At 43.9% G+C, this 21,482-nt stretch overlaps 4 protein-coding genes across 7 annotated transcripts in view; 2 read left to right on the plus strand and 2 right to left on the minus strand.

Moving 5' to 3' along the window:
• The first annotated feature begins 91 nt into the window (after positions 1-91).
• Positions 92-2,327, plus strand: LOC108030607 (biogenesis of lysosome-related organelles complex 1 subunit 6). The gene is made up of 5 exons (XM_017103596.3): positions 92-173; positions 233-442; positions 498-582; positions 1,710-1,796; positions 1,901-2,327. Exons 1-5 carry the CDS (start codon positions 148-150, stop codon positions 1,994-1,996), a joined length of 504 nt encoding a protein of 167 aa, XP_016959085.2. The 5' UTR covers positions 92-147; the 3' UTR covers positions 1,997-2,327.
• LOC108030604 (major facilitator superfamily domain-containing protein 6) lies at positions 1,854-7,967 on the minus strand. 2 transcript variants are annotated; one of them, XM_017103592.3, is made up of 6 exons: positions 7,348-7,965; positions 5,735-5,873; positions 4,362-5,193; positions 3,834-4,301; positions 3,587-3,773; positions 1,854-2,821 (listed from the first exon to the last, which is right to left on the minus strand). In XM_017103592.3, exons 1-6 carry the CDS (start codon positions 7,409-7,411, stop codon positions 2,748-2,750), a joined length of 1,764 nt encoding a protein of 587 aa, XP_016959081.1. In that variant the 5' UTR covers positions 7,412-7,965; the 3' UTR covers positions 1,854-2,747. The 2 variants fall into 2 exon arrangements, with proteins under 2 accessions (XP_016959081.1, XP_016959080.1); XM_017103591.3 differs by lacking the exon at positions 1,854-2,821 and having other exon boundaries at positions 3,090-3,773; positions 7,348-7,967.
• A 489-nt stretch (positions 7,968-8,456) lies between these two features.
• LOC108030606 (general transcription factor IIE subunit 1) lies at positions 8,457-10,279 on the minus strand. Of its 2 annotated transcripts, none has more exons than XM_050886127.1 (3): positions 10,090-10,279; positions 8,917-10,023; positions 8,457-8,779 (listed from the first exon to the last, which is right to left on the minus strand). In XM_050886127.1, exons 2-3 carry the CDS (start codon positions 10,010-10,012, stop codon positions 8,589-8,591), a joined length of 1,287 nt encoding a protein of 428 aa, XP_050742084.1. In that variant the 5' UTR covers positions 10,013-10,023; positions 10,090-10,279; the 3' UTR covers positions 8,457-8,588. The 2 variants fall into 2 exon arrangements, with proteins under 2 accessions (XP_050742084.1, XP_016959082.1); XM_017103593.3 differs by having other exon boundaries at positions 8,457-8,782.
• A 1,761-nt stretch (positions 10,280-12,040) lies between these two features.
• The window catches only part of LOC108030617 (F-box/LRR-repeat protein 16), a 34,559-nt gene continuing 25,117 nt past the window's right edge, over positions 12,041-21,482 (plus strand). The window contains exons 1-2 of one of the 2 annotated variants that reach the window (XM_017103614.3): positions 12,041-12,394; positions 18,182-19,584. In XM_017103614.3, coding sequence (XP_016959103.1) covers positions 18,355-19,584 — 1,230 coding nt within the window. In that variant the 5' untranslated portion in view covers positions 12,041-12,394; positions 18,182-18,354. Of the gene's footprint in view, positions 12,395-17,933; positions 18,003-18,181; positions 19,585-21,482 lie in introns of those variants that run through there. The other variant, XM_050886125.1, reaches the window with a different exon arrangement.

Consider the following 21,482-nt stretch of genomic DNA (forward strand, 5'->3'; position numbering starts at 1 on the left):
TAATAGTACAATACATCATTAATAAAAGTGTTCAAACTATTAATTATTTTATCGATACCTTTTTTTTTTAAACCGATTAATCAGCTGTTTTCACTTTTGTAATCTCTTATTGATTTGTTTTGATTTTCCTACCAACTTTTTGTTATTATGTTAAAAAGTAGCAATATAAATAGGTAAAATTTGCAACACACTTATTTTTTGATCACACAACGCATAAAATAAACCATCTTAGTGTTCTTAATGAGCTTCCTGACAACACATCAAGGGATCAGAAGGCCCAATCCCCCAACAATGGAACCCCAAAGCGAGAAGCGGAGACCTGTTGCTCCTCCAAGGACCAGGATGTTATGGGCAGTATAGCCGCTTTGCAATTGTCCGCAGGGGTCCTCCAAATAGCGGAGCCTCCCCTAGAACATGTCCGATCCCAGCTTAGGGAATTGATGTAAGTACGTGGGTTCGGTATCCGGGATTACTAATAAGATGAACTCTCATTGCAGTGGAAGGCAGAACAAAATTTACATTGATCTGTCCAAGGAGAAATACAAACTGGACTGCAGCGAAGTGGCCAGACTGAATGACATGGTAAGATTTAAAAAGCATTTGCGGATATTTTCATCCTTACTTTAAACAAATTTTTATTGGTCTCTCAGATTTATTGTTGATTGTTCAAATATGCAATTTTTAAAACTTGATATTTTATACTTGTATTGTATTTTCAACCTTTTAAATATTCTTGTCCTAAAAATGTTTACGTTTCGCAAATTATTCGTATCGCAAATTAAAAAAAAGTAAAATGATTTCAGTCAGAAGTTTACAAAGCAGTGAAGGAGACGTTTCCGACCCCATAATATATATATTCTTGATCAGAATCACTAGGCGAGTCGATCTAGCCATGCCCGTCTGTCCGTCCGTTTCTACGCAATCTAATCTCTCAGTTTTAAAGCTATCGGGCTGAAACATTCCCAAAAGTGTTCTCTCTTTGGTAGTATATAAGTGGGAACCAACCGGATCGGACAACTATATCACATATGTAGATCCCATAAGAATAATAGAAAAAACAAATTATATCTTTGGTGTTTTTTAACATATAACCTCCAACGCTTTGAATAACATTTTTAAATTATATTTTTTAAATATCAGTGAATCTAGCAATAATCCTAAAAAATGTATCATGATGTTACTAACGTTGATTATTTCTTATAACTGCAAGGTTATACAAATTTCGGCTTGCGGAAGTTAACTTCCTTTCTTGATTCGGTAATATTTTTACAAAATGTTAAGCTTTTCATTTTAATAATTAGATACACCTGTTTAAAGAAAAGGAATTTTAAGTTTTAGAGATAAATGTTTATTTATTTATTGGTTTCAATCTTTTTCTGTAATGGAAAAATACATTATTCAAATATCGAGATTGCTCTGGAACCAAAACTGTTCTGTATACCCACAGTTCTGGTTCCGTGCCAGCTTTTCAGATATCAGTTTTATGTCGAGGTTACAATAAATAATTACGCCCAATTAGGGCCATTTATAAGGCACAATACATGGCGAAGCTTAAGTACAGGAAAGCTCAATTAAGTTGGTCAAAATCTTATCAGTGGTGCAGTCAAGTGTCTGTGATCACAATCTAATCTAAGGACAAACAGCGAACAAAGTATCTTGGCATTATAAGGTACAAAGTAACTTGCTGATTACCTTTCTCCCTTATGTAGATGAGCGATGTAAAGCGGTACAAGGAAAAGCTAACAAAGATCAAGAAGGAGATGCAGGGCGTCTACCAGCGAACCAAAGAGCTGAAGGTGAGCAATGAATTTGGCAGAAATAACCCATAATAAATCAGTAAAAGTAATCAAAAATAAAAACTGCTGATTAAACGTTTATTAACATTGAGTTCCGATTACAGAAACGCGCCGCTAACGTGGCCGCCTGCAAGCAGCGCGACTACCAGCGAAAACTAGAGAAGCAGCAGCACGAGGAGTCGCTCATCGGAGGCCAGTAGGTAACCACCTACCAGGTGGGGCTCGGATTTTACAAGCTCAACACCCCGTTAGAGCGCATTTACATTGGGATTTCCGTTAACAACTAGCTAACAACTTAACACAGATAACAGTCGAACAAAAGTTTAACCATTTGGATACATAATAATAATAATAATTGTATATGTTGTAAGCGCTGCCTATCGTACGGCTGCGATAAGTCGAGAAACATAGTGTATAGTGTGTATAGTTAAGTAAATACTTAAGAGATTTCGCAGAAAAAGGAGCCACATGCACTACGATACACTTAGCTACAAATATTATTTCTAAATATACAAAATTGTTATACATTAAGATGGAGTGGAGAAACAATAGTTAAACAATCACAACGCCAAGGCAGCATGTTGAAACTAACATTCACTGTGAACATTGTTTGCAACTACTAGAACATGCAAACAACCAGCTGCGCTTGGAAATCTACAAATAATTAAGCTCTCACATCGATTTCAAAGGTAAATGAGGAGGTTTCGCTGACGCGACATGCACTTAGGTGGCGGTCTGTGGGAGTGTGTGGGGTACTAAGATAAGTTACTACTTAATTAAAGCACGTTTACAATACAGGTAGTACATCGATTCAACATGCAGCTTCGAGAGTAGAAGGATGTTCGAGTGGAGCATTCAGTTGAACAGTAGAAGCGTGGCCTCTCCGTGTCGCTGTTGCTGGTTCGTTGGTGATTGGTGTTGTGGGTGGTGATGCGGTCAAACAAGGATCGCTTAGCTAACTCTAGTATACTCCTGATCATTCAGCATGTGCATTGCATCTGTCGGTGCGAAATACTTGACAGTGCCTAAAAATATTCAGAGAAGTTAGTGAAGCGTTTATAAATGTTTAATAAAATCAATAAGAAATATTGGGTAAATGCTGGTTATATGGTAGGTAGTTACTTTTTACTCCAACCTATAAAACTATATTTCTACATTTTAAATAAAGGAAAAGTTAATCAGAAAAAAAAGAAAACGTTATTATGCTGATAGTTGTAGCTCGTCCTTTTCCCACTTCAACAAACGTACTCTATCAAGATTTTTTCGGTATTTGGTAATAAATATACGTCTATGTAGTTTTTCTCCGCTTCTTTAGAGAATATGAACACTCATTTTATTTGTTCAATTTCAGATCACATACATTTAAATTGAAAAGGAGTATGATAAGATTATCATCAATCGGTCATATATTACAAAACTTACTTAATCTGGCGATAGTATTTTAAATTCATTTTGAGCCTTTGTGTCTGTTATCAGTAGGAAATCGTCAAACAGTCTAAAATAATAGTTTACGAGTGAAATTTGTGTCGATTTCTAGCTTCGTTTTAAGCACATTTGCCTATCTATAGCATCGTTCAATATTAATACTTCAGGGAGCTAGCCTTTGAGCAAAATAATTCCACTTATACGGGGTAAAAAATTCATGAAGGGGAAGGGTTTTGGTCACCATCAACTCAAATCGACTTCACGGAACCCGTCACCGTCCTTATTGTCAGTACTTTTGGGCTTGTCTGTCTCCAAGGATGCAGAGGCTGGGGCAGTGGCGGAGGCAGAAGAGACCCTAGCCTTACCATTTTCATCGATGTTGCTGTTGCGCTGCAGGTACAGTTGAATGGACACGTGGACCACGAAAATAATGAAGGCGCCTATTCCAAAGATCTCAAAGGTGGTGCGTGCAGAGACCGATTCGAAAAGCTGTCCACCGATCAGGCTGCCCATGGAGACACCTACGCCCTCGAAAATCGCTCCAACAAGACTCTGATGTGGGCAAAAAAGATTTTATCAAATGGATCCACTCGCTACAATCATTTAACCCACCTGCATGGTAGCATCGGTTCCTGGCGGTGCCACGATGCTCGCATAGGAGGCCATTGTGGCGTAGAAAAGCCCGAAGGTCACTCCGTTCATCAGTTCGATGGGCAGGATGTACCAGGGATTCTGCAGCATCGAGTACAGAATAAATCGCACTCCGAATCCAAAGAGCACCAGGCTCATGGCGTTTACATGCCCAATCTTCTTCAGGATCCAACCGGATAGGAAGAAGAACGGCAGCTCGCCGCCAAAGCACTGGATACCCATGACCAATCCCTCCAGGGTCTTGATCGAGCTGTCGCACCCTTCGAAGGCCTTGTCCAGCTGCTCCAGGTAGATGAACAGGAAGTTCCAGATCAGCGCCGTTCCAAGTCCGATTGCCACGCACCACAAGAAGAAGATGACGCAGCGCACCGAGAGGAACATCTGGCCCACGTCCTTCACAATGTTTGACGACAAATGAGTTGGGGTGTGCTGTGAACCAATCGAAGGCAATTGTAGGGTTGCTAGCAATTAAAAGGAATTCATTCTCACCCTCAGCTTGGAGGAGGCGAACACGTCGAATCCCATGATGAGCAGGGCCATCCAGAAGACGGCCGTGTAGTTCTTGTCCACCTCACCCTGGGACATGTGATCCACAAGGAGGCCGGCCAACAGGGCAAACACCCCCCAACCAAGCGAGCCGCACAAGCGCTGCTTGCCGTACAGGTGATGGCGCTCCCCGAGGATGCCAAAGCAGATGGCATCACCGATGCTGACCACCACCGCCATGCCGATCCAGCTGAAGATGAGCAGGCCGAAGAAAAGCCAGAACTGCGGCATGGCCATTGCACTGCTGGTGTTGATCACAGCGCTCTCCGCCAGCTGTTCCTTGAGGTAAGCTTCCTGGCAGTCCATGGTGCAATTGGCTTGGAAGTACTCCTTCTCCGGTGGGCAGTACAAAGTCACGTTTTGGTCCGCAATCTGGCCCTGATCATGGGGAATCATGAAGAACATGCATGTGTTATCATTCTCAATCCGCTGCATGTTGAGGCTGGTCCCGAAATGCAACTCGGGGTTCGTGCGGTTGGCGTCACAATTGTCCGTCTTGTTGTGCAGCCAGTCCTGGCACACGATGTCCCACATGAAGGGCTGGGCCTCGCAGTTCAGCTGGCAGTTCAACGTCCGATTTCCGTAGTACCGCTCGATGTTCCGCTCGACGCACTCGCCGTACTCGGAGCAGAACCTCACGGTGGAGGCGCCCTGGTGACAGTGGAACTGCACCTTGGGCAGTGGCTTATCCATTCCCGGCACGAACATTATAAGGAAGAAGGCGATGCCCGTGAGCACCTGTCCGCCCAGGAAGAGAGATCGATGGCGGTGGTACCTTCAGGTGATACATAGCCACATGATAAATAGTAATATTATCAAGAAATTTAAATTGAATCCCAGTAACCCGTAAGTTATTGATAATCAAAAACATAATTTTAATAATTATGTGCTATATGAAATTGTATAGAGTTAATAACGAAGAACAGAATACGTTATATCTTATCGGTACAATCGAGGACCCAATGACAAGTGCTTGTGCAAATAAACCAGACATTTTAAACAATTTATATAATCGGAAACTATTCTCGGCCAAGTAATAGAAGTCACTTAGGGCTATAGTGCAATTTTGAAAAAAAAAACAAAGTGCTTTGAAGAACTGATATGATAACACCCAGTCTAAACCTTTCCTATCTTTCCTTCCTTTATACTTGTTTTAAAACCAAGAAAATTTGTTTTTCTTTATGATTCAAAATTGTATAAAACATACATTGTAAATAATTGTATAGATAGTAAACTAAAAACACCTTTAGAAACTCTTATCATATCCATTTACGTAGAAGAGGGCGATTACTTGCTTATTAGTTGGATCGACTTACCGGTCTGCAATGTAGCCGAAGAGGGGCTTTGCCAGCATTCCGATGATGGGCAGAATCGTGTACATGGTGCCCACAACGGCGGGGGAGTATCCCAGCTGCCCGGCCAAGGTCGGCATGAAGGGGACGACGGGAGCGGTGCCTAGACGATAAAGCAGAAAACACTAGATTACCTTACGTGCTGATAAGTGGATGAGTGAGTGGGTGGAGATATGCATATGGGCAGGCGACAGTGATAGCCAGCATGCTCGTCTGCTGGTGGGTGTTTCTCCCTCGGCGATAAGCAGGCTGCCGCATGTGAAATTAGCTGCCACCGACTCGTTTTGAAGTAGAACTCAGTGGTAATTGAATTAAAAGTAGGAGTAAGCTTTAATTGCTGGAAGTGCCCCGGCTGTCGGCACGTCTTAGCTTTTGATGGGTTTCGGGGAGCGGCAGGTCACTGGGCTCTGGGGCCGTCAGTAAATCTTCTTTCTTAGCCTTTGCCCACATTTGACAACCGGATTGCGCCGAGTTTCTGGTCAGTAGTTGATAAAATGGTTTAGTCATGGTATAAGCCACTTAGGGACAACCTTATCTCACGCCTGTGTTGCCTCCAAGAGTAATCCATTTTATAACAGTGTTTTCATTCGAATAAAGTTTAAGGAGCAGGCGAGTAGAACAAAGCGCTGGACGAATTTCTTAAGGACCAGATGAACTATATACTTAGCATAACTCTGAGTAATATTAAGATTTCTTATCGGAACTATCCGGAAATGAAATGTGAGTCAATTCTGGCAATTGAAGTCAGATTTGAAACTGTCAGACTTTGTTTCCAAGCGGCTCTAACTCGAATAGGGTGTTCAGTTAATTAGAGCCCAGACATTTTTTCAGAATTTTCCACTCCAATATAAGGCCATACAAATGTTAAATTAATTGATCTGATTGCCCATACAAATTCGTTATTCGTAAGTGTTCAATTAATTAGTCGAACCCCTAGAAGTTAGATCTCTAATCAAACATTCTGGGCTTACATTTTCTGGGAACGCAATTCTTATCTGCACCCTTATCTTAAACTTGATGCTGCGTGCTTTCCTAGGTGTTTTTCATTATCTACCCACTTCGCGTTCTACCCTGCAATAAACCAGGGGCGTGTTCTGGGGGTAACCAACCCTCCAACCCCACGAATAAAATCGGTATAAGTATTCTACACAAAAGTAGACACAAGATATTTGTCCACATACATTTGCAATGAATTTGTAACTCATACACCAATTCGAAGTTTTTATGAGGTAGGGGTTGTTTAACTGGTTGCGATTACACGGTGTAAGGCCAATGAAATTGCTGTAATACGCCAATTAAACCCCGACGAAGTGCTGCGTCAGTCGCTGGGAACTGCAACCCCAATCGGCCAACGCTAGTAGTACACTATACTAGTCTATTGTCTCCATTCCGAGTGCCTCTTATCTCTGGACACTGCTCTAGTGACGAAACCGGGGCGCTGCGGAGATCGAAGGTTCGCCATTGGCCGCTGAACACTGGGCCCCAGCACGTGCGTGCCTGCGCGAACGGGGGAACCTAATCGCTGATGTAAGCGATGCGCGGTACTCAACTTAATGGGTTTCAGGGGAGTCGCTTACCGGCGTTGAAGAGGAAGTAGTGCGCCTTCATGGGCAGCAGCTCCTTGTCGATGGTGGCCTTCATTCTGGCGCAGCTACGTTGACCCGCGGCCAAAGATCAATACTAAATGGCGTTTTATCGGAGCTAAGCTAGCGCGTTCTCCAGTTCATTCACAAAAATGCTAGGGCAGGCAGAAAGAGCATGTGCCAGCCACTCACACAGGCACACTGTGTGCAGGTGTTGCTACTCGCTGTGCCAGTGTTTGTGCGCGGGATCACGTTTCTCCTCCGATGGAATCCGCTGCATCGGGCGTATTTGCTTTCGAGGAATCAACACTTTCCGCTCGTCGGGTAATCGCAGCGCCGGGGAACTTGTCGCATTTTTAGCCCAACCGAAATCGCTCGCCACGCACAATCCGCGGAGATCAGGGGTTCCGACTAGACGGACTTCCAAAGCACGACTGGTTGGAGCCGCTGGCGCTTCGAGCCGAGTGTCAACATGTTGCCTGCTCTCGCCGTCGTTTGTTTACGGATCCGCCTTATCTACGGCACACCAATTACTGTAAGCTCAATACGCCCACCGACGAGCACGAGAGGCGCCCGGCAGGTCGGTTTATTAGCAACAATAAGTAAACTTAAAAATAAACCCAAATGGCAAGCACAGCTGACTGGCCTGCCCAGGGATGGGAGGTGGTCGGGCTAGAGACGGCTCACGGAACTCACGAGCTTGCGCGCAAATATTTCAAAATTGGTACAGCAAAACAAAAATGTAAAGTATACAAAAAGAACAGCTTCTCTTTCATTAACTATATTAAACATTAGAAAATTAATTAACTTTAAGACTTTGAAATATTCGTGGAGGTACTACAGAAAGCAAGAGAACCAGCTGAAGCTCTAGCTCACATAGGTTTCGAGTTAAAAAGGTATATTAAACATACTTCTTAAATTAAAAGATACCACTCTCTCAGTTTGGTATAGACACATTTTTATAACAAAACTACGCATAGTTTCGTAGTTCTACTGAAACATCGTAAAACTGAACTCAAATTCCCAAGAACGACAGAGGTGCGCTAGACATGGCAGTGGAAACTACACCCAAACTGCAGACGCAGAGGGGACAAACACGAATATCACTTTTTATGCACATTTATATACGCATTTCATTTGTACAACTTCTCTCGAACTATTAGGTAACTTACAATTAGAATGACTCTAAGCGTGAGATGGGGACTCGGGGAAAACGTGGCTTATTGCAGGAGCCCTTACTCGAATATGTGGCTGTAGTGCTGCTGATACACGTGTATGTAGTTCTCCTTCTCCTGCGGCGTCATCTGGGCTATCAGGTTGTCGTCCAGTTGGTCTAGCGGATGCGGCCGCCCTGCCACCAGCACAGTGGGCACATCGTCGTCTTCCTCCGCGGAGTCCGAGTTGATATAGTTATCGAAGTCGACATCTGCTGTAAGTTTAAATAAAAACATGAGTATAGTTAAAACATATAAATGCGACTGCTCCAATTATTTCATTAGAAGGTATCCCTAAGAGATTCCTCTACTATCTTGCTTGAATAGAAAAGTAAATTGAGACCCTTACGAATCTTGGCATTGTCGATGTCCTTCTCGTCGTCGCTGGAATCGCTTGAGTTGGCGTTCGAGGAGCCCATGCGCATGCCTTTCATATGCGGCTCCTTCTGGCCCGGCTGCTTCTCGTGCTGCAGCAGCACGGACATGATGTCTTCGTTCTCCTTGCGGTTGCGATGTCCGGACCCGCTGGCCGTCTGCACCGAATCGCCCGCGCCATCGGCAGCATCCGTGTCGGTTATCACAGTGCTCTCGGTCATCCAGATGGGTCGGGACTTGCGCTCCACCACGTTATCCGAGGTGTCGTCGCCACCAATGGTCACGTCCACGCGCGTTTCCTCTACGGCGAAGCCCTGGTTTCTCGTCGCCTCACCCGACCACGCCAAGCCATCTGGTCGCACGGCGTTGGGCTTGTTTAGTCCTCGAATGGTATCGATGTCCACGGGTTCCGGCTCGAGCACCTCCGGCGCCAGTTTGATGCCCTCCACCTCCCTGAGCAGGTCGTAAAGCGGCTGGAGCTGCTCGTTAAAGTGCGCCAGCAGCAGGCGTGAGTCCTTCTTGGGCATGGCGGCGCTGTCCTCCTCCACGGAGCTGCCGCAAAAGGTGCAGCGGAACTCCAGGGTGGCCATGTCGAACAGCTGGTCCGCCTCAAGGTCCGTGAAGGTCTTTGAGCACATGGAGCACTTAAAACTCGCCCGGCTGGTGGCATCCCGCTCCTCCGTCTCCATGCGCTTGCGCATCAGATCCAGCTTGTACTTGACCACGTTCACGAAGGTCTTGTAGTTGATGAAGTAGTAGTTGACCTTCTGGGCCTTGCCATCCGGCCCCGTTTCCATTTTTAGCCGGATCTGGATGAACTTGTCGGTGCGCAGCGTGGTGATCCTGGCCCTCAGCTGCTTCTTTTCGAAGCGCAGCAGCTCGCCGATGTCGTCCTCCTTCATGCAGGGATTCCGCACCAGCATGTCGATGATGAGGGCGTCCTCCAGGGAGTAGAACCCACGGACCACGAGGCGGGCCAGTTGCTTCAGGCTGCTGGGCACCTCGGTCACGTAGCGCACCTCCGCTTTCGCGGGCGCAGTGGTCGAGGCAGCCGCCGATGTCGACGACATCGTGGGTTTGTCTGGAGGATCGGCAGTATATATATAGGATTAGAAGTGTTTTTTGTTCGGGGCTCCGCGCCACTCACCAGTCTCTCAGGCCCGAAACTCCGGCAGCAGAGCCTGTTTTCGGTTATTCACTGTGTGCGGTGGGTCTGGGGATCTTCATGGGTCGTCCGGCGGTCATCTGCCCCCTATTTTCCTGTACTTTTCCTGCTTTTCCACGGCAAAAATAACAATTTCCGCCGCCAATTTTCTTTTGGTGTATCAGTGTGACCAGGGCTGGCACTCTTAAAAATATCATTATGTTTGCAAAAAAGGCACTTAATATGCCGCATAAGTTGGTGGCGAGCTTAGGTGCAAGACTAGCAGTTGCACAAACCAATTTTAGGCGCGCCTAATCTAGGGCATTACCACATCAAAAAATTTAAATTTTCAACATGACCGTTAAGAATTAAAACATATCCTTTAAAAGCAAATGAGTTTAAAAGTTAACACTAGGTTTGAAAAACCTTCTACCTAAAAGCTACCTTTACAACTAAAACCAAAGCAGCAAACCTAAAAGTGTCTAAGAAATCGAAGTCCAAGTTAGAAACAGAAGTGCAAACATTTTAGTATTGAAGCAATTTTAAATTTAGAGATACAAGTATGAGAGTTTTACCGGCTTAAATTTAAAGATACCATATTTTTTATATGATTTTCTATAAGTGTTTGCCGAACGTCTATGCACTTAATTTGCGCACTGGCTTTATCAAGAGCTTCGCATATGAGTGGTGTTAGCTTTCAAATGGTTTTGACCGCATAAAACAAATAAGTGAAAATAATCCAACAAGTCGCTCTTTCGCCGCCTTTGTTTATCCGGCCGGAGTGCTTAATATTTCATGCCCCACTGTCTAGGGTCGTCTATTTTTTAATGCGAACTTCGCCTTACGTTCGAGTGCATTCCGGTGTAATCCCCCAGAACGACGCTCGCCCACACGAAAAACCCTTGGCTACACAAACAAAGCAGCCGCCGCGGGGGTGGACTTCTGCCGGGGTCAGAGGTCGGGGGCGCAGACGTCCCCCTGCGTGTTTATTTGGCTGCCAACACACTTCTGTTGTCCTCGATGAATGTCATGGATATAATTGGGCACACAATGCGAAGTCCGAATCAGCTGCTCCGTGTTTACAAATGCAACATAGGACAGGAATAAGTTAAATTTAGCGGTTGCGCAATATAAAATTTAAATATGCCTTAAAGTTCTAAAGGACATGGAGGAGTTATGAGCACAGCAAGGTACATAAGTTTACCCTTTCATACTTTGTCGATTTCAGTGAGCTTTAATAATTTAATGCTAGTTCAAGACTTTTTTAAATAATTTATTTATAAAATTAAAATGTGAATTCTAACGATTGTGAATTTTATTATTTTTTTTGTATTAGAAAATACACTTAAAATTAAAAATATGCAGATCAACTAATAATAAAACTATTAATAAACCCCTTCTGAAACAGGATGAAAAGCATGATAAGCTTTCTAGCTAAATACGATTTTTAAAGAATGTTTTAAAATTTGTTTGTGTTATATTTATCCAAAGCTATTGAATTAATAATAACCCATTTATAGATGAAATATTCAGTTAATTAATTTTTAAAAATGATGGCACTCAGAAAAACAGTTTGCAGTGCCAACTGCTGCACGTGAACACCCACGGGCGATCAGCCTGCGGAGCTGGCTGAATTCCTCGGAAAAGCCTGGTTTTCCGGAGGGCGGGCACCATCCCCAGATACTCAACCTGAGCTTGTTTACCTTGCAACGAAGTGCAGGGCGCAGACTCTCCGAGAAAGTGGACAGGGGAGTAGGCCGAAGGTGTACTGACGCTTTTCCGAGAACCAAGTGACGGCTCCCCTGAGCACTACGCCCATGGGAAAAGCTTTTCCGCGGGAGAGGCTGAGAACAGTGGCCACGGCGCAGGCCCGCTCTCCTTCGATGCGGGGAAAACAGAAACAGGCTTTCCCACTTTCGCTGGTGGCATCCGCCTGCAGTTCGAATTTTGAGTCGTGCGTGCTAACGCTCGTTTTCCTCGCTTTTCCGCTCGACAATTTCCCAACGGCGGCCACAACAATTTCAGGCGACAAAAGCGCGCAGCACTGTTTTTTTGTTTTCGAACGTTTTACTGCAATTTCCTTCTCCGTCTGCGAGACGGCGGACTTTTTTGCGGATTTGGTTTTCCCGTTCGCGTGTGTTTTCCTCGGCGTCTCTGTGTTTTCCGCTGCGAGTACGGGACCTTAAGGCAGGCAACGATAAAAACACAAAGGGAAATTGGGAAAACGCGGCGTCGCAACTGCCAAATTGATTTTTATTGTGTGAGACGCAGAGTTCAAGCATTATATAAAGAACCCAGCGAGGAAAAGGTTGGTTTCAGTAAACACCAAAAAAATGCAAATGTTTTAAAGTATAAGTTGGAAAAAATGTGTACAAAATAGCAGACGTTTAATTCAGTTAATGCATTATTTCTGTTGGCTGCACGTGAAATGTTGTTGGCCAGTTTCACCCTCTGGTGAGGAAAATGTAGAAGCTCACCCTCGAAAAATAGAGAGCCGGTCGCTAACCGCCCCCAGGGGGTGGCGCCTCCCCTGCGCCCCCCGCCCACTCGTCTGTGATGTCATACCACCCATCGCCGTAATCGCAATAATGGTCTTAGACATCCTGGCGCGTCCTCTCGCGAGCGCCTGATAGGGCTCATTGATTTGCGGGTTTCTTGGTGGACTCCTTTGCATAACGACACCGAAATCTGTAGAACCATCCTTAAGCGCGGCTGCACATGCACCATATACCATATACCCTGCGAGTACATAGACGGCCTACTCATCAAATCAGGTCAAAGTTGCATAGTGACCCAGAAACGAACACTGACGTGCGGCGAGGATATAAGGATATACGTTGAGGGGACGCAAGTCGTGACTGGGATTGTGATCCGGGTTCGGACTCGGATTGGGACTGGGTTTGGGATGACCTGGAGATTGCGTTGGGCAAGCTCAATTTGCATGTGGAACAAGGCCCCGAGTGGAGCGGCACTATTCGATGCCTTCGGAATAAATCATTGCAAACTGAAGCGGTTGCGATCCACGTGGCGTGCTCCATATGCAATTGGTTTTGAAGTGAAAACCTTTTTTATTATTTTAAAGTGAATAAACTGAAACTGCTCAGAAGAGTTTTGACCAAATGATTTTTTAAAACTGTTTACCAGAGTTAACAAAGTATGTTTTATTTATTATCTAAAAAACAATAAAGTTTTAAATGAATTTATACATTTTTGGTATTTATAATTGGAATATAAACATAATAATGCAAAATAACATACCTTACATAGTTCTAAAACCTTTTTATTATTTTTTATGTATGTTTTTTGATTTAAGTATACGTTGAAAGTCTATAATTTTTTTAATATGTGATAAAATTATATGTTTTTGTCTTTTATGAATTCACCATTTCAAATTTGAATCATTAAAAGATTTTATTTTGTCTGTATAATATAGATTTAGTTATCTTAAATAACGCGTGTTAAAATGAGAAATCCTTCAAGATTCAGGGCAAAATATAAGAACTTAGAAGCACAACTATTACGGAATAACACTGTTGTAATTATTTAATGGCTGCCGTACGAAATCCCAAGGGTCCGACATTACCACGACAATTATTCTGAAGAACTGGGGCCTTTCCCCACCACCTCCGTACGTGCAACATTTTTGCAGTCCTCGTGTTTTGTTCGCTCCATTCTTGGTACACATTTCCACACTTTCCCAGCTGATGAGCAGAACAACACTGAACTTGAGCGGGGAGCGGGGGAAAGTATTGACATTCGCTATCCGGAGGGTTACTATTTCTTTTCAGTCTCCGGTCTTTGTTTTGATTTGGGCGGAGAAAGGAGAGTGGAGGAAGCAGAGTGGCGGAGGGCGTGTGGAGAGAGCGGAGTGAAAACAAGGGGCGAAAATCGATACTGCTGCCCTGGCAGCACGCAGGCTTACGGAAAAGGGGCTTGGACCCGGACACGGCCCACCCGTGCCTCCCAAGGCCCCGGATCCGGGCGGCAATGCGGAGCAGGCCCTGGCGCAGAGGGGCGGGACACGGGGGCGTGGCGCTCGGCGGTCGGCGGGTGGAAAATCCAATAAGCACGCGAACTCGAACTCGGACTCAAACCAACTCCAAAAATAGACATGGAGCCAAGCTGCGGAAAATGCGCACAAAGCGGAGGGCACACAAAAATGAAATATACTACCAGGCACACACAACCACCCACTCGACAACCCCAAAAACACTCCAACATCTCGGTGAACAAGACCCATATTTACTGGTGCACAGAGAAAAATTCCAGTTTCAAGCTTATCAGACGTAAAAATTCCAAAAGATAAACAGATGTTCATCTTTCAATATGAGTAGGAATACTTTGCTCGCACATCGAAATTTAAAAACCCACCCCACAACCCCCAAAAAAACCCAAGACACTCCGTGAAAAGGATCCATACTAACTCTTGCACACTTTTTTAAAATTTGTGAATATTTTCCGTGTGATATAAAAGTTTGGTACTTACAAAATTAAAAAAATACAAAAACAACTTAATTTTAGAAAAGGTTATAAAAAGTGTGTTTGTATATCATAAGCTTTAAACTGTCCGTATATTAAAGTTTTATTAAGTTTTTTAAATACGGAAAATGTTTTGAAACTGCACGCTTGTTTATTTCTGTGTACAAGTTTTACAAGCATAGGTTTCTGGTGTTTTAGATAAAATATAAAACGCTTTTTTACGTCAGTGTCATTTCATGCCAGCAGTCATTGTAGTGACTCAAAAACTATGTAGATAGAGCCCCTTTTCTACTTTTATCTATTCATTTAAGAGAATAATAAACTAAGTTTTCAATTGAATAATATTTTTTATAACTTTACGAATCAATAATTTCAAAAAATAAATCATTTGTATCGGACCTTTATGTCTTAGAATAATTCTATTTAATAATTGATTATCTTCTATTTTTTGCTATTGTCATTATAAAACTCCGACTCTACATATAATTTTTCCTCTGCACCTACGCCCCACAATATGCTGCACATTTGCTGTTGCCTCACCCAAAATAGAGCAAAAGTTTCTCCAAATTTTGGTTGCATGTCGCAGGAGTCGGAGGGCGGGGCTCTGGGTGGGAAAGTGCACTTTCCGGAATATTAATCAAATTACTTAGTTTGTAATTAGACATTTTAGGGCAGGCCAAAGATGTGGGTTTGCAGTCGCTCGCCAAATTGCTCTTGAAAGCTGGGTTAATTTAAACAATTTGGGGATAACCAAATAAAAGGTAAAGCAAATTGTTTGTCGAGAAATAACTGGATTACTAAAGTTTAAGGTGAACACAACTTATATAATAATGTTTTTATACTTGCAAATAAGTTATTATAATTTATCTCTCTTACTGGGTCATTACTAGTGAAAAAATAATCCAAATTATTTTTTTCACCACTTCATGTAAACTTAATGCAACAACTTGATCATGTCTCTGTTGAGTTATGACATTTTTTATCCTTCAGGTTTTGTTTTTCAATTTTAAAAGCGTAGAAAATAAAATCTTATATATATGCGATTTTGAGGACCGAATTTCCCACAGAGCAAACAAATATTAAAATAACTTTAAAAAGTTTTAACTATGATAAATGGAGTTTTTGGTCACTTATCCCTCATCATCACTCAAGCCAATTAGCCTTTAATTTGGTGAAGCCTAAACATCTGGCTGGAATTACCCAAGTCATAACCAGGAAAGTATGGGCAGGAGACATATACACAGTGATTTGTAAAATTATTAAGCCAATTTTCACCCAACCGACGAGACACTCGCTTCCACTCCAAGTAACCCAATTGAGAATCCGCCAGGACCTCCTCCTCCACTTCCCGTCCCCCCGCTCCGCAGGTCCTTGAGCAAAGTCAAGGAGGATTGTGTAACTTGTGGCAGACGGAAGGGCCGGAGGAAGCCCGCTTGGGTAATGCCAACTTTCGACTGGCTCGGGCAGCAAATTTGTATTTGCATTTGTCGCACAATCAAATCTCAACAATAAAAACCAGTCACATTTAAAATGGGCCTGCCCTCGAGACGAAGGTTGAATACTCTTTGTTTTTAAAGATTGTTGTAATGAATAGTAATGAAAAGATGAATATTCTGGTTAATATTGAAAATTAAAGATTTTTTAACTTTAAAATAATAGATTAATTTATATTAAATAAAAACTGTCACTGTACTGGGGGTCATTTCTGATGTATAAGAACGTTTTGAAGGTTTTATTTCTATTCTTACATCCACAAAGACGGGAACTTCCGATCTGAGAAAAAAGTGCTGGGGGACGTTTCGCATTTGAACCGACCGGAAGTGACAGAAAAAGCTCAGTGAATGTCTCTGCCACGCCTCCGTGGGCGGTGAGATGACTGTCTTTTGTTTGGGCGCCCGTCCAATTGCGAAGATTGGGGCAGGACCCTCAGCCGTCAAGGATGGAGGATGTTGATGCAGCCAGGCGACCAACAATAAGCGCTCCCCGGAGGAGGTGGCGGAGGCTGACCTTGAGGCTTAAGTCCCCCTTTCGGTCCTAAGCTCGGCCGAATCCGCGTACTTATGGCAATTAAATGTGTCTCCTTCACAAAGAGCAACGTACGAAATACCAATGAGGAGCTTTCGAGGTGGCCTCGCTTAACTGAGATTTAAGATTTTATTTATGTACTTGGCTGCAAGGCAATTGCCATCGATTGCAATAGATTTATATTTGCATATCTTAATAGGCAACATGAGATTATTCATTTTATTAGGATAAGGAAAATATGTTTGGTGGAACATAATATATTTTATATAAAATATCTACATTAGGATGGGTCAACCTATAAAATATTAAAATAATCATTTTGGAAAAATAAACGTAGTTTAAGCCAATATTGCTTCAAATTCTTTAATCCTTTAGCACAAAATAAATTTGTATTTAAAGCTAAGATTCCATAACCTTTTTATTTATTTTGTGGTTTTCATATTTCGCATCAAAAATATATATATAAATATTTTATGTATATTTAAGTTTTTTGCTAAGAGTTTTTCCTAGGAACCTTACTAGTGCTATCATACATACTGACCATAATCCGTTGCAAATCCCGAACCCCCTGAAGAACCAATAGCTCCGCCAAAACCCGCGACTCAGAAGGCAATGCACCGCACCGGGTGGCGCGTTACCTTGGCTTAGTTGGCTTGCAGTTGAACATTGTTCGCCTTATCGGCAAACTTTCCTCAGCCACAACAAGTCGGAGGGAATCGAGGTCGGAGGTTACGGCCTGCACGCCAACCCCGCGAAACTGGGACATAAATCTGTCCGGTTGTGGCCTTCCCTTTTATTTGGTCATGTGCTGAGCCACGCGAAAGTGCCGCGTAGTCGACCTGGGCCAGTCTTGAGGAAATTATTGACAGGGAGTGACAAGCCACAGTTGGCAATTTCCCGCAAATCATGTAATTGCAGTGGTTCTAGCAGGAAGCGACTAGAAATTGTTGAGAGGTTTCAGATTGTTGGAGTGTAAATGTTCAGAGCTAACAAGAGCATTAAGAAAAAGTGAAGTTCAGTGCTCCGACTGTAAAATACCCTTTACCCTTGTTAGAAGGGCTATACTCACAATAGGATCTTGAGTACTAAAAGGTTGATTTTTAAATAATATCTCTTCTTTGCTTAGGATATTTTTGTTTAAAGATAAGGCCGTGTTTAGGCACAGTTCTTATTAAGATCTGCTTAATTTAAATTTTGTATTTTTTAAATTTTTAAATAGTTTTCAGGTTGCTTAACTAGAATAAAGGAATGAAAAAAACAGATGTGAGCTACAAAATAAAAATTAGTATTCATATCTGAAAACTTAAAAACTAATCTTAGCTTTGCAATGTCACCCAAAAGAAAAGGGTTTCAAAACAAATTCCAAACAATTAAACAAAAACGTTAGTGCTTTGTTTTGGGTACCGTCTAGTGTAAGTGTCACACATTATCCCCTTAAATAATAGCCAGCAGTCTTTGAAGGGACTGTCAGAAAACAGAAGTGCTCTCTTGAACAAACGATATTCCCCTGCTGGCTTCAAGAACCCCCTCTGCAACCGAAACCCGACCCGAAACCCATTAACCCTTTTCGTATCGCCTTACCTCGTTACAGGTGGGCCTCGCTAATTGCCGGTGCGAACGGGTCAGCGATGCACAGTGCGAACGGGATGTAAAGGATTAGCGCATCGCAAACAGAGAGTAAAACACGAGGGACAGAGGACGAGGGCTCCACCTTTCGAGAGCGCTGATTGTCAGGGAGGCAAGGTGAATCTGTTCCAGCACACGATGTCATCGATCTCGGCGCAGGGCGTGGTCGAGAGAGCCTCCGCCGAGTTGTCCAAGCGCATCAATGGGCTGGGGCTGCGCTCGAAGCACCACCACAGCAGCTCATCCGGTGGTTCTAGTGGTGGTGCCGGCGGAGGCGACTCGACATCCCCGGCTGGGGCCACACCCACTCCGGCGGCGTCCAGCGGGAAGACATCGGTGATGGAGCGCGTGACGAACGCCCTGTGCGGCGGTGGCAACTCCAACTCCAACTCGGGATCGAATAGCTCCAATAGCACCTCCTCTTCACCGGCTGCCGCTGCTCCTCCGCCCGCCAGCAATGCCAATCCTCCCCAGACGCCGGACAAGCCGTCGCGGGGCAGCAGCCCCTCCAGTCCCGGAGGCCTTTCCATGACAGGTGGCCAGTCGCAGATCCAGAACTCCACACACCACCTCCTGCAGCAGCAACAGCAGCAGCAGCAACATCTGCAGCTACAACAGTCGCAGCAGCAACACCTCCAGCTGCAGGCCTCCACGCTGATCAACTCCAACCACCATGTGATGGTGGGTCCCTCCCCGCCCACTGGCATGCCGCTGGGCGCCCCGCCCACGCCCACAGTGAAGTCCATTGCCAAGCAGATGAACATAACCATACCAGGTGGAGGCGGAGTGAACCCGGGATCTCCCACATTCAGCACCATGGGCATGGTGGCGGCCCAGAAGGCGGCGGCCAGTGCCGGCGGAACCCCGCTGCAGCTGAGGAAGCAGCTGCCCAATCCTCACCTGCACCACCCGTACGGCAACATGGGCGTCGTCGGCCAGTCGCCGCTGATCCTCCAGCAGCAGCAGCTCCACCCGCCGCCCATCCACAGCATCGAGCAGCTGATGCTGGACGACCGCTTCCTGAGCCGCTTCTTCCAGTACTTCTCCCCCTACGAGCGGCGCGTGCTCGCCCAGGTGTGCGTCAAGTGGCGGGACACACTGTACCGCAGTCCGCGCTACTGGAGCGGCCTGCTGCCCACGCTGCAGTGCCGCGAGCTGCGCCAGATGCCCGGCTGCGACCGCGGCAAGCTCTACAACTCGCTCATCCGGCGCGGATTCCACGCCCTCGGCCTAGTCGGCGCCTCCGACGAGGACGCCCTGGACGTGGTCCACTCCTTCCCGCTCGCCTCCAAGCACGTCCACTCGCTCAGCCTGCGCTGCTCCTCGATCAGTGACCGGGGCCTGGAGACCCTGCTCGACCACCTCCAGGTGAGTTCAGATCTGTAATAATGGGTCAATTTCAAAGGTTTTTAAATGTGCAAGTATTGGGTAGACATTACAAGTATTTGGGTAAGAGCTTCCGAAAATGATAATGCATTTAAAACTAATTTATCCATGGTAAATATGACAAGTTCATAATCAAGTCAAAAATTGTATTTTGGCGTCTAAAAGTATGCAGTGATTAATGGGCAGAAGTTTTCTTGAATGAATTCAATGCACATCTGACTTTAAAATAAATTGTTTCAAACTTTTAGAAGCCAAATTACTATTTTTGACTTGAATATGTATTTATCACTTTTATAAGTTTGCGACTAAGTAAACCATGTTTTTCAAATCATATTTTATTAAGCCCAACCCGCAACGGAATACTCTTAAGACATATCTGGGATAAAATGTAACCGGGCAGACTGAAAAAGTTTGGCAAGCGACCGGCGTATCCTTCGCCCTTGAGTTACCAGCAAAACACTGTGTGTACGACGTAAACGAAATTCCCGTCTGCACATAAGCTCGAATAATGGGCTGTCGTTTGTTTAAAATGCAAGACAACTTGGCCCGGGGGCAGACGGCAATGCCCGGAAATCTGGCCCGAAGGCCATCCCAGAGCGACTGCTCCCAGGCTGACAGCCCGGTTTTGTGGCCCAGCTGCCCTATGCAAACGCCTTTCATTCGGCCCAACATCCGGCTTGATTTGGCGTTTTTTTATTTCTGAATCCCTCAACGGAGATGAGATCGGAAAATGACCGGCAAAAGATGTGAGAACATTTCGGCTGTGGGCGTTTTGGCCAGCGGCGAGTTGACAGTGGTCAGTCCCGCTCTCGGCCACAACCGAAATAAATTTCCACGCACAGAAAAATATTAATTTTTTTTTTTATAAATTTGAAGAAAATCAGCAAAAAAAGAGAGTTTTGAATTACTCGATTTGAGAGATTTTTCAAAGAAAGTTAATTTAATAAATTCCATTTCCTAATATTAAATTAACTTTATTAAATGTTTAATACATTTACCATGGGAATATACCATTTTTTAGGCGCTATGAGGCAATTTTTTCTGTTTTCGACTTGAGAAAATTTATAAAGACAGTAAATCCAAGAAATGACAATCAAATTTACATTCCTAAATGCCAAAAATACCTATAACTTAATATATTTACCCTGCCAATTCCACATTTTTTCAGTTCTCGGATTCATAAACTTCACAATGTACCCTTCAAATATTCTTTCAGTGCACGAATCTGTGCGCTGGCTAACGAAATGCAAACTATTTTCATTTTATTTCGGGACTTCTTGTGCCGCGCGCCAGAGAAATGAAACGTGTCAGAGCTGAAAGTGTGTCATCGCCTGGCGAGTGTGGCCAAAAAATAGAGCTGCCCCTTTCGTCACTCGACTGCCAGCATAATGAATTGATGCGATCAATTTCAGATGCAAATCACATCAAAGCCCCGTCATAAATTTCATTTAATTTAGCCTTTTATTTTGTTGCGCTAATTTGAGCGAGATGTGCGAGTAGCTCAATCGAAAGCACTCACATTGCATTCATAATTTCTGCGCTCCGCCAGGTGAATCTTTTATGAGATGCGCTCGAGTTGCGGGCCATTAGATGTTGTTTTCGGGGGAAATTCCACATTTTATTAGGATAAAAGCAGAAAGCATGTCCTGAAATGTTCACGGAACTTATTACTTAAACAGGAATTTGTTTTAGAAAAACTTTTAGGGAAATTCGAAGAATAATTTTAAAAAAGTTCCAGGTTATATGTTCTAAATAATGTGATTTGGAGAAGTATTTATTGCTATTAATCTAGGTCTGAAATTCCCTATGAACAGGTTGTAATAAATTATACTAAATGGGTTTTTGTTCCTCTCAAAACTATTACTTATAGTTACATCGGT

The sequence above is a fragment of the Drosophila biarmipes genome, chromosome 3L (assembly GCF_025231255.1).
Source record: "Drosophila biarmipes strain raj3 chromosome 3L, RU_DBia_V1.1, whole genome shotgun sequence".
NCBI classification, from domain to species: domain Eukaryota; kingdom Metazoa; phylum Arthropoda; class Insecta; order Diptera; family Drosophilidae; genus Drosophila; species Drosophila biarmipes.

Coding starts and splice junctions, on each gene's coding strand:
- LOC108030606 (XM_017103593.3), bottom strand. CDS start 10,012: ATGTCGTCGACATCGGCGGCTGCCTCGACCACTGCGCCCGCGAAAGCG. Junction 8,783..8,916: donor CATCGACAATGCCAAGATTC/GTAAGGGTCTCA, acceptor TTAAACTTACAG/CAGATGTCGACTTCGATAAC.
- LOC108030607 (XM_017103596.3), top strand. CDS start 148: ATGTTAAAAAGTAGCAATATAAATAG. Junction 174..232: donor AAAAGTAGCAATATAAATAG/GTAAAATTTGCA, acceptor AAACCATCTTAG/TGTTCTTAATGAGCTTCCTG. Junction 583..1,709: donor TGGCCAGACTGAATGACATG/GTAAGATTTAAA, acceptor TCCCTTATGTAG/ATGAGCGATGTAAAGCGGTA.
- LOC108030604 (XM_017103591.3), bottom strand. CDS start 7,411: ATGAAGGCCACCATCGACAAGGAGCTGCTGCCCATGAAGGCGCACTAC. Junction 5,194..5,734: donor TTCGGCTACATTGCAGACCG/GTAAGTCGATCC, acceptor TATCACCTGAAG/GTACCACCGCCATCGATCTC. Junction 3,774..3,833: donor GAACCGATGCTACCATGCAG/GTGGGTTAAATG, acceptor TGCCCACATCAG/AGTCTTGTTGGAGCGATTTT.